The sequence below is a fragment of the Cottoperca gobio genome, chromosome 13 (genome assembly GCF_900634415.1).
Source record: "Cottoperca gobio chromosome 13, fCotGob3.1, whole genome shotgun sequence".
In the NCBI taxonomy this organism is placed as follows: domain Eukaryota; kingdom Metazoa; phylum Chordata; class Actinopteri; order Perciformes; family Bovichtidae; genus Cottoperca; species Cottoperca gobio.
The window spans coordinates 25,961,696-25,977,834 of record NC_041367.1 but is presented as its reverse complement, the minus strand read 5'-3'; the positions used below and the strand labels follow the sequence as shown (position 1 = coordinate 25,977,834).

The 16,139-nt window shown below is 40.5% G+C and overlaps 1 protein-coding gene across 1 annotated transcript in view; it reads right to left on the bottom strand.

The window, feature by feature from the left end:
• Positions 1-768: 768 nt before the first annotated feature.
• Positions 769-16,139, bottom strand: part of fat3a (FAT atypical cadherin 3a) — a 116,553-nt gene continuing 101,182 nt past the window's right edge. Inside the window, exons 24-27 of the mRNA XM_029445966.1 lie at positions 12,755-12,908; positions 10,783-11,483; positions 9,510-9,623; positions 769-3,556 (exon numbers count right to left, since the gene is read on the bottom strand). Coding sequence (XP_029301826.1) covers positions 2,925-3,556; positions 9,510-9,623; positions 10,783-11,483; positions 12,755-12,908 — 1,601 coding nt within the window. The 3' untranslated portion in view covers positions 769-2,924. The remainder of the gene's footprint in view (positions 3,557-9,509; positions 9,624-10,782; positions 11,484-12,754; positions 12,909-16,139) is intronic.

The following is a 16,139-nucleotide window of genomic DNA, read 5'->3' as shown; positions in this document are numbered from 1 at the left end:
GTTGCAGGAGTCACGGGAGGAAAACAAAAGAAGGCAATGAAAGAACTAGCAAAGGAGGCGGAAAAGGCTGTGGCCCAGGAGGAAGGACAAATGTTGGGGAAAGAACACTTAATCCAGACACCAGAGACAGGGGGTGGCAGAGAGATGTCCCTGTCCCAGCTACGCCACCAGGAGACGTTATAGGATTAAAGTTGTGGAATGGTGCTTCCTGACTGACGACCCTGCAGCTACCTGCACACTTACTATGATTGTTAAAAAAACATAATATAAACAGAACATTGTATTTAAAGTCACTAAAATAATAGGAAAACTCATCTCTGATGCAATATTCACAGGAAATAATCAGCTCAAAATTCATCCAAATCACTTGTTTTACACAAACTTCCTGCAGTTATTGCGTCACTATGCAGGTTATTTGTACTGTTTATCAGTTGTTCTGCACTGTTATTGTTATGCATTGAATATAAAATATCCATGAAATATGACACTTAACGTTAGTCAGGGGTCATCACTTTACTCAATGATTGAAAAGGGGTCACTGCTCTTCATAGTTCTTCTTGATATTACTCATAAGGGGACAAGAAAACATTTATTTCTGGTGTTTGGCAAAGGCAAACAGGAGTGGGTAAATGATGCTGTTTGCAACAGCTTTGTGATTCATATAGTATATTCATAAGTACAACAGCATGTCAGATCAACACGACAAGCAGTAAACAGATGTGATGATGTGTTTGGAAGGATGCATCTCAGAATTGATGACAGGTGACATGGTGCGCAAGAACCTTTTTATTGTCTGCACTGAAAAAAAAAACGTTTAAAAAAGCACTCACTTTGTACACTCAATGTCTGCAGATAGGGGACATATTGACACTGCCTAATGTCTCTGAACATTAGAAATTCATCAAAACATTCCAGATGAAAGAAATGTACAAAAAAGGTTCCCTCATTACCATAATTAAAAAAAAAGAAAAAAGAAAAAGCTAATTTCTGGATTTAATACTGTGCAAAACTCATCTATAATATTGAAATGGCATTCAGTCAGTCAGTGAAAGAGGAGGAATGATGTGAAAATAATTGATATTTCACAGTCTTTGTGTCCACATTCACATCAAACAGTCCAACAAAAAAACTCAAAGAAAGTTTAGGATTGCATATCTACAAAATCTGCATTTTAACAACCCAGCTATTTACACTGTACAGAGATTTAAACACATATATCTGTTACAAAGAAAAAAGGAGCTGCATGCCCGAGTGGATCTGGCAGATTATAGTACAATACAGTGACGATCTGAAGCAGTCTGATGTGTGTGTCTGTCCTGGAGGCCAGATGGAAACTAAGTCATTAGTGACCTGGAGAAGCGTTTGACTTCTGCCTGGGGACACGGTGAAGATGCTACAAAGTAACAGAAAACATTGGAATGCAGTGCCGCTAAAAATGTGTCTGCTTCACAAAGCTTTTTGGAATAATGGTGTGAAATTAAACAGATCAAAGAAATGGAGGGTTGTCGATTATTTCTGCCAAAGATTTTTGACTCTACAGTGGCAGACAAAATGACTGAAAAAGAGTCGCTGTGGTTGCCAATATACATTTTCAAGATTTCTAGGTTAACATTACTACTTAAGTATCTTGTTATCTGAAGACACATGTTCTCATGATCACATGTTATGATGGCATTTTATCCAGTTGTGGATGAGGTATTCAGATTCTTTACCAAAAAAAGGCTCCATTACAATTAAAAGTCCATAAAACGGAACATATCGTTAATTGAGGCCATGCACTGAAGTCACGCTTTAATTGTTTGGCATCAGCTACTTCATTCATGCTTTACAATAAGTGGCTCATTCACCAGCCATGTGGCTACCAGCTTACTAGTAACATCCAACCATATTCATACAGGTGGCCATTATAACATCACATTTACTATTACTGTACCGATTGCTTCATGCCAACACTGCTGCAACTCCCTCCACCACCCAAATCTCCTCCTTATGTGCTACATTTTGTGTATTGTTGATTTCACTAAGATTTTATGTTCTTGTAATATTTATCCTAGGATAATAGTTTTAAAACCTAAATAAAGATACTGTGTCTTATCTGTAAATATGATTATCAGTTTGTAATCTTGAGAGATCAGTTCTTAAAATACATTAGCAACTATGGCAGCTCTTGGCTTCCGCACGAGAAAACATAAAGCTGGAAGGTCAATGATACATTAAACAGACCTAATGAGATACGATGGCTTGATGGGGGATTCTTTTGGGAAAGGAGCAAGCAAGCACATTCCACATTAAAACAAATAAATGGCTTTTTGAAATGTGGCCAATACATTGTTTCATACTTATTCACCAGTAAGGTCATACTATTTTACAAAGTCTGTACAAGCTTGAAGCACTACAAAGTTTACAAATCCCAGGAGGAAAAAATGATAGTGGCGATTTGTGTATTTATTTTAGAAAGTAGTGGTCCGATGGGCTTCTGTGAAGGAGCAGGGAACCAAACAACCCTTTCACTTACATGATTGTCCCTTCTCTTTTTTCGAATCTTCTGTACCGTATTTGTACATTTCAATCTCTTTTGCATTAGTCCTTCTCATTCACATTCTCTATCCCATTCTTTTCACATTACAAATGACTCCTTATTGGAATAGGAAGGACACTTCTGTTTGTTCTGCACAGCAGGGACTGCTCTGACAACACACTGAGTTTGTTCATGGTAAAACGCAACACTCCCAGAGGATAGTACTTAAAACAGGTGAAATGTGGTTTCAAGGTCATTGTTACAGTCTATGGTTGTAGCTAACATTGCTGACAAAGCATTTCTTCCTCTGATAACCTCTGCTTGTGCATCTCCTTCCATTTGCTCCAATGTTCTGCTCCTTCTGGTCCATTATACATCCCATATCATCCCTGTACTGGTAAATCGATCACACCTCAGTCTGTTGCTGTGAGTCAGTGATGATGGTCACCCCTCGACGAAGCTCGTCCAGACTGTCAAAGTCGCTGCCATGTTCAGAGTCATCCAACCCGCAGGGGGCCGACATGTCCGAGGCTGATGATGCACCAACAGACAGTCGCATATTTAGCGACACAGAGTCATCAGTGTCCCCATTTCCTGGGGTCACCCCACTAATTGAAGTGCTGAAGTCCCCATGGGGGGCCTCCCCAAGGGGAAGCTGGTGGGGAGGAAGGTATTGGCTGGGGTGGAAGTGTGGCCTGGCATGCTGATGCCCAGTGCTGCCAGAGCTCAGGGTGCTCTCCTTGGACACTGGCGGGTTGGTGGGCAGCGGCGTGTAGGGCTCAGGATAGTCCTCACCTGTGGGCAGCGGAGGTGGGAGCTGGTCTTGACTTAAGAACTCTTCTTCGTGGGGAGGGGGGTAGTCGCTGTCAATGTCATAGCCCCCCAGGTAGTAGTCTGACTCAAGTTCACGGGTGCTTCCTCCAAGACGGAGGACTGAGCCTGCTACGTTGCTGCTAGGAGCTGCCTCATAGCCCGGCACCTCTTCAATGTTTGACAGCCTGGCGCTCGGCATCCAGTCTGATGTGTCCCAATGATACGCTGGACATTAGAAGGGGAGATGGTTAGTAACAATCTGGACTGTGAAACAAGACAACACCAAACTAGTCTCCACAATGAAGAGCTTTGCAGCAGACATGCCTTAGTAGGCATCAGGCACATGATACTCAGTAACTTCAAAAATACATAGAGGTGTTAAAGGTCAGGTACACGACAAAGCACAACCTGTACAGAAAACATGTTAGGTCTTTAAGGGTATGTGACATGCATAACAGGAGTCTTTGAGTGTAGGGGTAACAGGTGTCACAGCATGCTGAGCTTCATGAAGATTTGCAGCACTCAAGCCATGTTGACGGGCTCAAAAAACACAGTAACATTGGATTCTGGATGTTCTGGAGAAGGATACATCAAATATCTGACAGATTTTCCTTTTGGTCAATGTAGCAAAGTGATGCAAAAACATGCTTTGTTCAATGGGTTGTTGGCTCTGACGCACCCTGCTACCACTCAAGCGCTCCATGCAAATACTTAAATATGCAGTATAAATACAAAGATTAATTCTGCAACTTATCATCTTATTAGCTATGTTAAACTTCAGCAACCACAGAAAGACAACTAACACTGACGAGGTTAGTTGTCAACCTGAGAAGTGACCTATTGTGTACTTGCAAAGGAAGAAAACCTCTTAGGTGGTTGAGGTGGATGGTTGAGCGTCTAACTATGACACCGGTAACTGCAGACCACAATGTTACCCTAACTTTATCCACGTTGCCTGATCAACTCACCGATCACCAAACTACAACCTTACAGGTGGTAGATAAGAAAACATCTAATTGGTGTCGTTTTTGTGAAGCATTAAATGGATGGATGACCACCAAGACGCAAAAAACTCAAATTAAGTGTGACATGATTTTTCTGATTTTTTAAGTTGATGAAGACTGTACCAATGCAGCATAAAGAATTGACATGCAATCAATTCATTTTGGGATTTTACTGTCTTACATTACAATACATGGATTGTCTCCTCCAAATTCAAGCAAAACCAGGCTGCATTATTGACCACATTTGGAATGGGAGAGACTTGTACACCCGTTAGGAACTGAAGGGGTGGTGATCTGAAATGAGACCTATGCTATAAGGTGTTAGTATTGAGCACTGGAGCCAACAATCTATTGACATAGCATGAATGTTGATTCTCATCACAAAGGTTTGTCTAAACAAAAGGAAAATCTACCAAAAACTCTGGAGATTAATTTAACTGAGAAAGTTTATTTAAAAGCATAAATGGTGAGTGAAGCAATGACAAATCAAACAAAAACACATCCATGCATCAAAGCAGAACACAAACCATGGGAAGACTGAGGCTGTGAAAACGTCATCACGCAACAACTGGTACAGTACCATCACTGGGCTGGAGATACAAATCCAAACTAAGCGACATGGTGGGATGCAGTGAGGTGAGAATGGCAGGCAAATAGTTGTCGGGAGGAAGGTCTGCCCTGGGCTGCTAATTCAGCACAGCACAATGAGGGGCAAACAAGCTGTGGGAGGGGTCGGAAATTTCACATCAAATCACACATAAGCACACAGACCTCCAACTCGGGAAGGGGATGAGCAGAGGAAGTTACCAATGACAAAGTACGGAAATATGAAAGTACAGCTGGGTATACACAGGGAGAAAGATACAGGGGGTAGACAAAATAATTTCAATCAGGATAGAATAGTGTTGATTTTCTGGAGTCAGTGCGAGACTATGGGCCTGACAGATGGATGACAAATTTACCCTCATGACCATCTGCTCGAAGACAGTGTTCTGATTCTACTGGTGGTGGGGCAAGGTGGAGCTTAGATGTTAGCTTCTGGTTCAGAATTAGCTTCCCTGCAGGAGTGTGAGAGGAGCGGTAGCTTCAGCCATTAAGGTTCGCTGCAGAGTTTTGTTCTAAACAAACTGAACACATTGAATGTATCCTTGAGGTGTAGCTTATGTGTTGAATGAGTTTCCTTACTCATGAAACATTTGCCATTATTTTTACATATTGAAACCTGCATTGTTTATATGCATACAGCTACTTCTTCCCAGCCTTTAGCTGGTGCATTACTGCATTTCTCAACACATTACATTCCCCCGTAGACCAGTGGAATAGTGTGAAATAATTGGCAAAAAATGACCTCTAATAAGAATGTGTATCGCATCAACCGCATGTACCTTCGTGTGCGTCCTCATGTGTGCGCACAAGAACAAACTAAATGGGGAGCAATGACTTACTCCCAGGTGTAGTTGGTGAACTAATGTAGACTTGGGAGATAACTGCTAATATGGTAGTGCTACACACTTTAGCTCTGTAAGCAAGTCGGAATATGTCAGCATGTCAAAGTTCATCAAATTCTAATCGTCTCTAATTGTGACCACGCTATTAGGCCTTCAATTACTGCATCATACTCTAGTTGCACTGCAGCTAGCAGAGACAATAATAGACACTCTATCGAATTAGTCAATAAGAAGCAAGACTGTTATCTCTTACTTGGAGCTCAGGGAAGGCTTCACATAGCTGATCTATTTTCATTTTTATTATTTTGGTCTACTTTTAGAATGGCGGTGGGCACAGGTAGGGGAATATGTGTGTGTGTGTGTGTGTGTTTTTAGTGGGGGCATTTCAGTTTATATGGATTTATGATTGAAGGAGCAGGGGAGTCTTCCTGCTTAACTTTCACTCTGGCTAAAGGTTGGTCATAATAAGTTGAATGCTAATTATCAGCATCTGTCAGCTGTAAAGCATGTTTGCAAATAAGCACTTACATTTAATGCAGTCTACAGTTGAATGTTATCTAGTTAGCTATTGAAGTTATTTTTATTTGGTGATTGTTATTTTGTCTACTCGCTGCAGAGAGATAGAGAGAGAGAGATAGAGACCGAGATAGATAGATAGATAGATAGATAGATAGATAGAGAGAGAGAGAGAGATAGATAGATAGATAGATAGAGAGAGAGAGACCGAGATAGATAGATAGATAGAGAGATAGATAGATAGAGAGAGAGAGAGACCGAGAGAGACCGAGATAGATAGATAGATAGATAGATAGATAGAGAGAGAGACAGAGAGAGAGATAGATAGATAGATAGATAGATAGATAGATAAATAGATAGATAGATAGATAGAGAGATAGATAGATAGATAGATAGATAGATAGAGAGATAGATAGATAGATAGATAGAGAGAGAGAGAGAGAGAGAGACCGAGAGAGACCGAGATAGATAGATAGATAGATAGAGAGAGAGACCGAGAGAGAGAGATAGATAGATAGATAGATAGATAGATAGATAGATAGATAGATAGATAGATAGATAGATAGATAGATAGATAGATAGATAGATAGATAGATAGATAGATAGATAGATAGATAGATATAGATAGATAAGATAGATAGAGAGATAGAGAGAGAGATAGATAGATAGAGAGATTGATATAGATAGATAGATAGAGAGATAGAGAGATAGATGAACAGGTAGGGGTGGGGTAAAGGAAGGGGGTCTGGTAGTCACCTCTGTTGTAGGTTTGACCATGGTCCATAACTGACACTGTCAGATGAAAGAGCATAACACAGAAGCCTTTAGCATTGGGTAGTGAGTGTGTCTGCTGTTCTACATGTAATCTTACAGGTGAGAAGATGATTCAGATTGGAGGTTCTGTGGGAGTGCATGTAAGTCTGTCTAATGTGAGTTCTGTGGGAGTGTTTTTGTAATGTTTGGATATTTATTAAGTCAAGTTTTCTAAAAAAGTGCAGTCCTGATTAACAGGGTCCTGATTCTGTTCAAGCTCATATTTCCCTCCAGTTCTCTGTTGATGATTGTGCTATGCTTGTTTTCTACCAATTCCACAACTACGACTCTCATGCGTTCAATAGAAGTTGCAGTTGTTGAAGATACTGTGTGTGTATTTTTATAAAGTCAATTCATAAAGCAGTGGATAAGCATGACATTTTCTGTCAAGTTCAACTTTTTCAACTCAGGTAATCCAGGTTCTCAACCAAAGACTCCACTGGATGATTAAGAATACTTGAGTGTTAAAGGGAGGAACTCATCAGTCAAACACCTACTGAGGTGATCAGTTGAAAAAGCTGTGGATTGTTCTCTGTCAGTCCACTGCTCTATGGAAGAATCTAAGGAGAGCTAACGGGGGAAAAGCTAAACGGGAAGTGGGTTACATAAACTAACCGCTGACTTTGAGAATGTGTGAGAAAGGAGAAAATGAATACTCTGTAAACACGTTGAGAGCTAATCTATGTACAGTAGTGCCCAGGAGGGTCCACTTACTGAAAGATACAGTATGTAGCAAACAGTGGAGCATTTAGCTTGTGTGTATATCTGAACACACCAGACTGGGATAAGAGAAGAGTGAGAGGAGAGACACAAAGGGGATGAGACATGGTACCTTCACTTTCGATTGTGTCGACTGCATCATTGACCAGTCGAATGACGGTCACTATGGAGGCTTGTGGAGGGAAAAAGGAGGAGATAAGTTTTGAAATACAGTCATCCAAAGTGAAAAATGCTCGTTACGGTGTAAGTCAGGGGTCTCCCCCCCACACCTGTGGCATCGCTTATGGCTGCCCACTACTGCCAGTCCTTTGTGCAGAGAGGGCTACCTGCCTCTGGCACAGACAAGACTTCCTGCTCATTTTGATGTTTGGGGGCAATTTGCATACAAAACTGTTCAAATATATGGAAAAAATTAATCAGCAAAGAAAACACTGCCAATCAAAGACAAATGCAAAGAAAGCCATGTGAGAAGAAAACAATATAAAAGCAAAACACCAACAACACTACACTCTTCTGCTTTGTGTCATCTTAGCAAAGCACTTTCTCATGTGGTGACTCCACTTCGCCTCAAACAAGCACAGGAATGAAAATGGCAACAATAATAATATGGCTGAGGCAAAATCACATATTTAATCATTGATGATTAAATCAATAATCATTTAATCATTCAGTGCAACAACACGGACATCTTTGAATTATGCTCATTCTGAAAATTAAATCATGGATTGCAAATAAATTCAGGATGATGTAATGAAAATGAAAGACGAAACCAAAAGCACAGCTCCAGCACAAAGGCCACGGACACCAGCAGCACACTGTGAAGCAGTCGGAGCCCCTCGGCTTCTTCAAGAATGCTTCAAAGGACCCTTTTGTAAAATCATGTACAGATGTGAGAAAGCATTTGTTGAAAGCTTCGGAATGCATTCCTGCATTATTTTGCAGCAATTATAAAATGGATAATACATGCACACATACGTGACTACACGTTTGAAACCTCTCGACGCTTTATTTCATCTCACAATATGTAAAGGTTGCACATGATTGACCACATATTGTCGATTTTGCTAATCTTCGAGTATCACCAGTCGTGGCAATAACAATAAAAACAGTTTGTATGATTTCTTTAGAAAGTCACCTTGATAGTTGACAGCTAGGAGAGATACGAGTGTCACAACAAAGTGTCCTAAATCTTTTATCTTACCTCCATGGGCACATTAAAACATGTCACCATACATTGACGCCTTTTCAATGATGATATGATGAAAATAGGTCCTACATGTTCAGGTTCATGTTATTGGTTGGTAAGTTTGCACAGTGGAAAGTCACATGCAGTATTGTGCTGCACTTCATGCCTCCTTCCCTTTCCTTCAGAGCTTGGCTATGTGTTGTTATGACAGAGATGAACTACTAATGCAGCATTCTCAAAGCAAGTACTGCAGTCATCTGAATCAGTCCTAACTATTAAACGTTTCCTCACAAATATATCACGGCGCAGTCTGAAGGATAGCTCAGGCTTTTGATGAGTAACATTTTCAAACATACAGTGTAACCAAATAATAAACATACAACCAAAGCATTTCAAAATAACCACATTTTAAATATTTTAAACGCTAAGGAACTGGGGTATTCTGATAATCCTGAACCGCTCTTTCTGTGGGCGCAAGGGATGTGTCTTACCGTTATCATCACAGGAGTCCGACTGGAAGGAGCTCAGTGATTGGACCTCTGAGTTACTGCCTTTGTTGCTCCCTGAGAAACACGTCACTTCTTCTGCCATGTCAACCATCTTACCTGCAGGGAGGGGTCAGGGGGTTAGGACGGCCAGATTCCAAATCAGACACAAAAGTAGAAAGAATCCATTTTAAGGAGCTCAGATGTTGCTTTAGTACATTTTGGATTCTTACATATTAGATCTGACTTTTCAGATATAATATGAATATCAAATGGATGTTGTTAATGATCGGCCTTACACAGCATGACGCAAGCAAACAGACATTAGACATTAAAGTGCATGTGAGCACACTGAGTGGATTAGTTCAGTCTGTTCTTTTAGATCAGATCATTAGATGACAGTGGAGTCTTGCAGGCCTCTTTTTCTCTACAACAGGTCAAATGAGCAGCTTGTTGGGACATATTACACTACGATCAATATCATCTTAATCTCCTTAAGTTTAAGACTAGGCGTGACTATGTCCATTCTCATAAGTGCCTTCCTGCTGTACAAACAGGAGCTCTAAGAGAAGGACTACATTTACACACAAGAACAGAAACAACCTTGTTTCAGTTTTCGAGAGTCAAACGCTGTTATTTCTGCAGCTGCAGTTCCTGTTTGGATTGTTTTCCACAGAGGACATTATTATAAATAATAATAATACTACGGTCGCTTTCACTGGATAAAATGACACCAAGTTGGCAGCGGTAGGTCACATCAGCTGCCAATACTTCACGTAAATTCTGTTTGTAACTTGATGGCAGAACAAAATAAACTTTGTCATGGTTTGTGTGCTCTCTGCAGGATGCTGTCTATCTTCTAGCAGATCGTGGGAATTTCACCCTGTTTGGTTAACCTTTCATTCATATATCAATCATTTAAAAGATAAGGTGTTTAGTAATCTGTAATATACAAAACATTTGCCTAAATAGCGTAATTTTCCTAAAATACTGCTACTTCTGTGGTGTTTGCATTTCTAATCTAATGCCTGCAGTGCGCCATATGAGCATATGTATTTGATATTTCAAATATTGCTTTTAGTGTGTTTGAGCCTTAAGGGTCCAAAGACATAGAATGAGATAACAATTTGTACATTTAAAGTAATGAATTCAGTATTTTGTAGCCATCCAAAAACAGAAACACTCCTGTCACTTCAGTTCCTGCTGCACACACACACACACACACACACACACACACACACACACACACACACACACACACACACACACACAAACTCACCCTCATCACTGTCCCATGGGCTCTTGCGCATGGAGTCACAGTCTGAGCGACAGGGTGACACTGGTGGCAGGTTGGGGGCCACGCTGCACACCACCACCCCCCTCCTGGTGGTCCCTGACAGGATCCTTGGAGAGTCCGGGTGAAAGGTGCTCATCTCTGTATGCTCCACGCCGCGCCCATCCACCATCTTCTCCAGCGTAGACCGTGGGTCTCCTTGGAAACAGGGCGTGTATGCCATGGGCCTCACAGGGACCTGTGGAGGTCCCATCATCCCACCCCCTCCCACCACGGTGGGCTCTGAGTACAGGTTGAGAGGGTCTCCTGGTGTGCAGTGTAGGCTCTTAAACTGGACACCGTTGGCCTTGTTCAGGAGTGCTGCGGTGGCCGGGTCCTGGACCAGAGACAGGTTGTTCCGTGAGTAGTTCTTGTGGAAAACCTTCTTGCGGAAAGCGATGAAGAGGATGATGAGGGTGATGATGACAAAAAGCACCACAGCGATTCCAATCAGCTCCTCTTTCCCGACCACAGTGTGACCCGCCTGCATGTCGGGGACGACAACGGGCCGCAGTCCGCAGCGCTGGCCCACGAAGCCCGCGGTGCAGTTACAGTAGAAGGAACCATAAGTGTTGACGCAGACGCCGCCGTTCTCACACTCACCCTCTGGATTGCTGCGGTCACATTCGTTAACATCTTCCTCACAACTGCAGGATGGAGGCAAGAGGAGAAAAGACTGGTGTGAGTTGATAGTGTATACATTTATGGAGTATAAAAACTTCTGATTAATAACCTGCTCGAAGATAGATAGCTTTCCTTTGTACAGTTTGGAGTGCCATTAAGCTTTTAACAAATTCAAAGAGAGTCTAATGTGAGTGGAAATAATTAGAATGTCGATGAACGTTCTTGATCTTAGGAAGGACACTTCTTGCTCATCAATCCAGTTTGTTTAAGGTTCTTAGCGTTTAACATAATTTACACCTCGCTTGGTCAATCATTACAAACTCAACAAAGTCACAAAACTTGATTCTATTAGAGATCCCAAAGTTGATAACAAATCTGAGGAAAATGTGTGTGAAATGATGCATATGATATCTACAGCGTTTCTATTTGATAGCAAGCTGCAGCCTTGAACAAACAACTATACAAAAACAATAAGGCAATGAGCTTCAAATAAGATCTGGAACAAGATGATAAACAAAGTATCAGACATTGTGGAATATAATCATTTTGTTCAACCGTAAAGCTTCTTAAAGGTGAAAACAGGTTTTGTCAAGGTTTCACTGTGCAAGGATTACCAACTGGGTAATCTCTATAAACAGATTTCTGCATATGAATCAACAATCTGTGGGACAAGATTTTGGTTTCCGCCTGTTGTCCGAGCAGTATTGACCAATCAAGTTCCAGCAGGTAAATAGTCCGTGTGGAGAGCAACTCCAACACCAAATATTGAACTGTAATGTAATACTGCCTCCTTGTGGTCAGAAACAGCAACTGCAGTCAATAAAAGTTTTTTATTTTTAAATCTTTTCTTTGAAAATGTCCAATGACATATTGACTGAAAAAAAAAAACTTTCGCATGTTTCTCATTATTAGTTGTATTATTTGTAAACTGTGCTCCTCCTCTTCCTTGCATTGCAGGCGTTCCAGGACAAAAGTGTATACTGACATCACTTTCCAGTGTAAACACCCTGCAGACTTAAAACCTGCCTAGAATTGTATTCATGTTGTATGTATTTCATTGTATTACCTTGGATTATCCACAAACCACAAAGCACACTGTCAGCAGGTTATTTCTTCTGTAGAAAGTAGTTCCAGACTCTGGAAAAAAGTTTTATTAGGGTGGAGGCAATCTCCAAACCTACAACCTATTTGCATGGAGAGCCGGCTAGAGGCGAGTAACACAATAGATTTTTTCAGAATGTGTGTGAATCGACCCATTTTCAGTTCAGGTTTGTGTGTTTGGACTGGAACTCACGTCAGACCCTTGAAGCCTCTCCTGCAGCTGCAGAGGAAGGCGTTTCCGATGGGCTTACATGCGCCACCGTTCTGACACGGGTTGGGAACACATGCTGTTATCTCCATCTCACAGCGCCCTCCGGTGTACTGGGGGTTACAGCTGCATGAGAACCCTGGCAGACAGACAGGGAGGAGGGGACACAGAGAGACACTTCATTAAGAATGCACAGCAGTCAGTGCACTGATACAGCACACCTTTGGGAAATCACATGAGTACATCCTTATAGTATAATGAAGATATATGTACACACACACACATACATCATTTTTTTTTATTGTGGGAACACAATACACACACTAACCTTTCCTCAGTTGTGTATAAATGACAACAGTATGGCTGTGACAATTCCCAGGATGCTTTGCTCATTATGGTGTAAATGAGGAACATGTGGCGTGCGGGAGGTCTCACAGCAGTGTTCAGTGAGGCCTGCTGCTTCTGTAGCCTTGCTATAAACACACACACGCTGCTGACAACAGTGTGCTGACACTGAAGCTGGTGCATTTACTTTACCCACACACTGTGTGGGGATTTCAACCATCAGCGGCTGATCACAACTCCTCCTCAATAATCTCTTGACTACTTGGGACCTTATCTTCCATGGCAGAGGTTGATGGTGATAGATGAGTCTGGATGAATTGACAGCTGGGACTTTAAGTCTGCCATATTCTTTATTTCAACATCACATCCAATTAAAGACCAAAGCCAACAGTGATTGTATCTAACAAATATTGTGCATCAAAGTCTGATACATCTTCTTCCTGTGACCTTTAAAAACACATGACACACTGTTCACTAGTGACATGTTCCTTCATTACCATGAACACACACACTGTATTTATTTGCACTCAATCCCACATAACAGTGTGCTGACACAAATACTCACTAGAGCACTGAACATGGATTCATTCTGTTTGAGTGACATTTCTTAAAAACTAAAGTGACCAGCTCTTTTAGAAAATTAGTGAGCATTTTTAAAAAGCTGTCTCCCTGGGTGACTGTTTGAAATAAGTGTAAACAGAAGCTTGTGGTTCACCACCAACCGCTTTCTGTTTCTAACAGGTTCTCGGCATCCATCCTACTTTGGAAGGAGCGGATCTCATATCTAGTAACATTACAAAGTTTATTAGTGGACCTCATCCATGACAACCCGGAGTTGAGACCAGGAGGCAGAGTTACACACATCTCAGTCACCCACTCAAATCCCCAAAGTGACTGTGTCTGCCCCACGACCACTGAAATGAATCAAATCAATAGTAAACAGAAGAGGAGTTATACATGGAAACCTAATGAAAATTAACACCACCGCTGCAAAAGTGCAACTAAATATAACATTTAAATGTGGACTCTTAAACATCAGATCTTTATCAATGGACTAGTTAATGATTTAATATCAGATAATAAGATTGATTTATTTTGTCTCACTGAAACCTGAGACATGAAGAATATGTCAGTGTAAATGAATCCAAACCTATTAATCAATCCTAAACCTAAACTAACTCCTATGCTAACTTTAGTCCCTCCCAAATTAATCAGTTGTTGATAGCGCTGCAGCCTCACTGCGAATAACACTCGACTCTGTCGCTCCTCTAAAGAAGAAGATCATAAAACAGAAATGTACAAATCCGCAAACTAAAATAAAAGTCGAGAAATCTTCTTAAAACGTATAAGAAGGCTCTCCGTAATGCCAGAGCAGCTTATTACTCTTCCTTAATAGAAGAAAATAAGAACAACCCCAGGTTTCTTTTCAGCACTGTAGCCAGGCTGACAGAGAGCCACAGCTCTACAGAGCCTTCTGTTCCTATATCTCTCAGTAGTGACGACTTCATGAGCTTCTTTAACGATAAAATTATAATTATTAGAGACAAAATTAATCTCCTCCTGACCTCAATTGGTAATGACTTAACTTCAACTGCTGGAATTTTAAAAACATCTGTAACTCCTGAAATATATCTAGACTGTTTTACTCCAATCAACCTTAACCAACTAACTTCAACAATCTCATCGTCTAAGCCATCAACCTGTCTTTTAGACCCGATTCCAACTAAACTGTTTAAAGAAGTTTCACCCTTAATTAACACCTCGTTATTAAATATGATCAACCTGTCTCTATTATCTGGCTACGTACCAAAATCCTTTAAAGTAGCTGTAATAAAACCACTTATTAAAAAGCCTAGTCTTGATCCAGAGGTTTTAGCCAACTATAGGCCGATATCTAACCTTCCCTTTCTCGCTAAGATCCTTGAGAAAGCAGTCGCAAAACAGTTGTGTGACTTTTTACATAATAATAGTTTATTTGAGGTTTTTCAATCTGGATTTAGAGTTCATCATAGCACAGAGACAGCACTGGTGAAAGTTACCAATGACCTTCTATTGCCATCAGACAATGGGAGCCAGAGCCTTCAGCTATCAAGCTCCTCTCCAGTGGAACCAGCTTCCAGTTTGTGTTCGGGAGGCAGACACACTCTCCACATTTAAGAGTTTAATTAATTTGAGTTTAATTTTATATTGAGCTATATAAATACATTTGATTTGATTTGATTGGTGAGCTGTTTAAAGATATATGTCTTCAGTGGGAACTAGGTAGGTAGGTCAGAATGTAGAGACAGATTTCACACATCGTTGGTTTTGCTCTTCTCATGGGATCTCATTAACACCTCATCTTTTAAAATGACATTTGCAGTGCATATTATATCTTGTCTTGTCTGGTTTATTCCCTCAATTAACTTTCATGCATTCCTGTCCCACTTGAAAACACTAACAACTATCTTATATTATTATGGTTGTCAGAAGTGAAGAATATGTAGACTGCTAACAAATCACTAACATCTTTGGTTAAAATGTGGTTAAATAAATGCACCAATAAATATATAAAGTCTTAGAAATGAAGTTATCCATATTAAGTTTGGCATGCTATGAGCGCAAAAAGGGTCATTGCAAGTTAGAGTTTGATAGATATTGTAAATTAAACTCTGACACAACAAATATAATGCATACTGAGTGGTCAAAAAAATAGAAACACCTTCATGATGTAATGCTATCTAATTCAGCAGCACTCTAATAAATAGTAATTGTGTTTTTTAATATTTATTTACATACTGTGTGTACAGACTAACTATTAAAAACACCTTCAATTATAATACAGTCTAATACAAAGCTACTACGAACTACAGCCTCCTCACACAGTGAGAACAACAACTTATTACAGGACTCTTGTACTGGATTTTATCATAATATACAACAGTGGTCACTCAATGTACTTCAATCATAGTATACCAGTGCACACAATAAGACATTGCAGATATGTCAAGTTATTTAATCACTGAATTCAAATTTTATATGATTC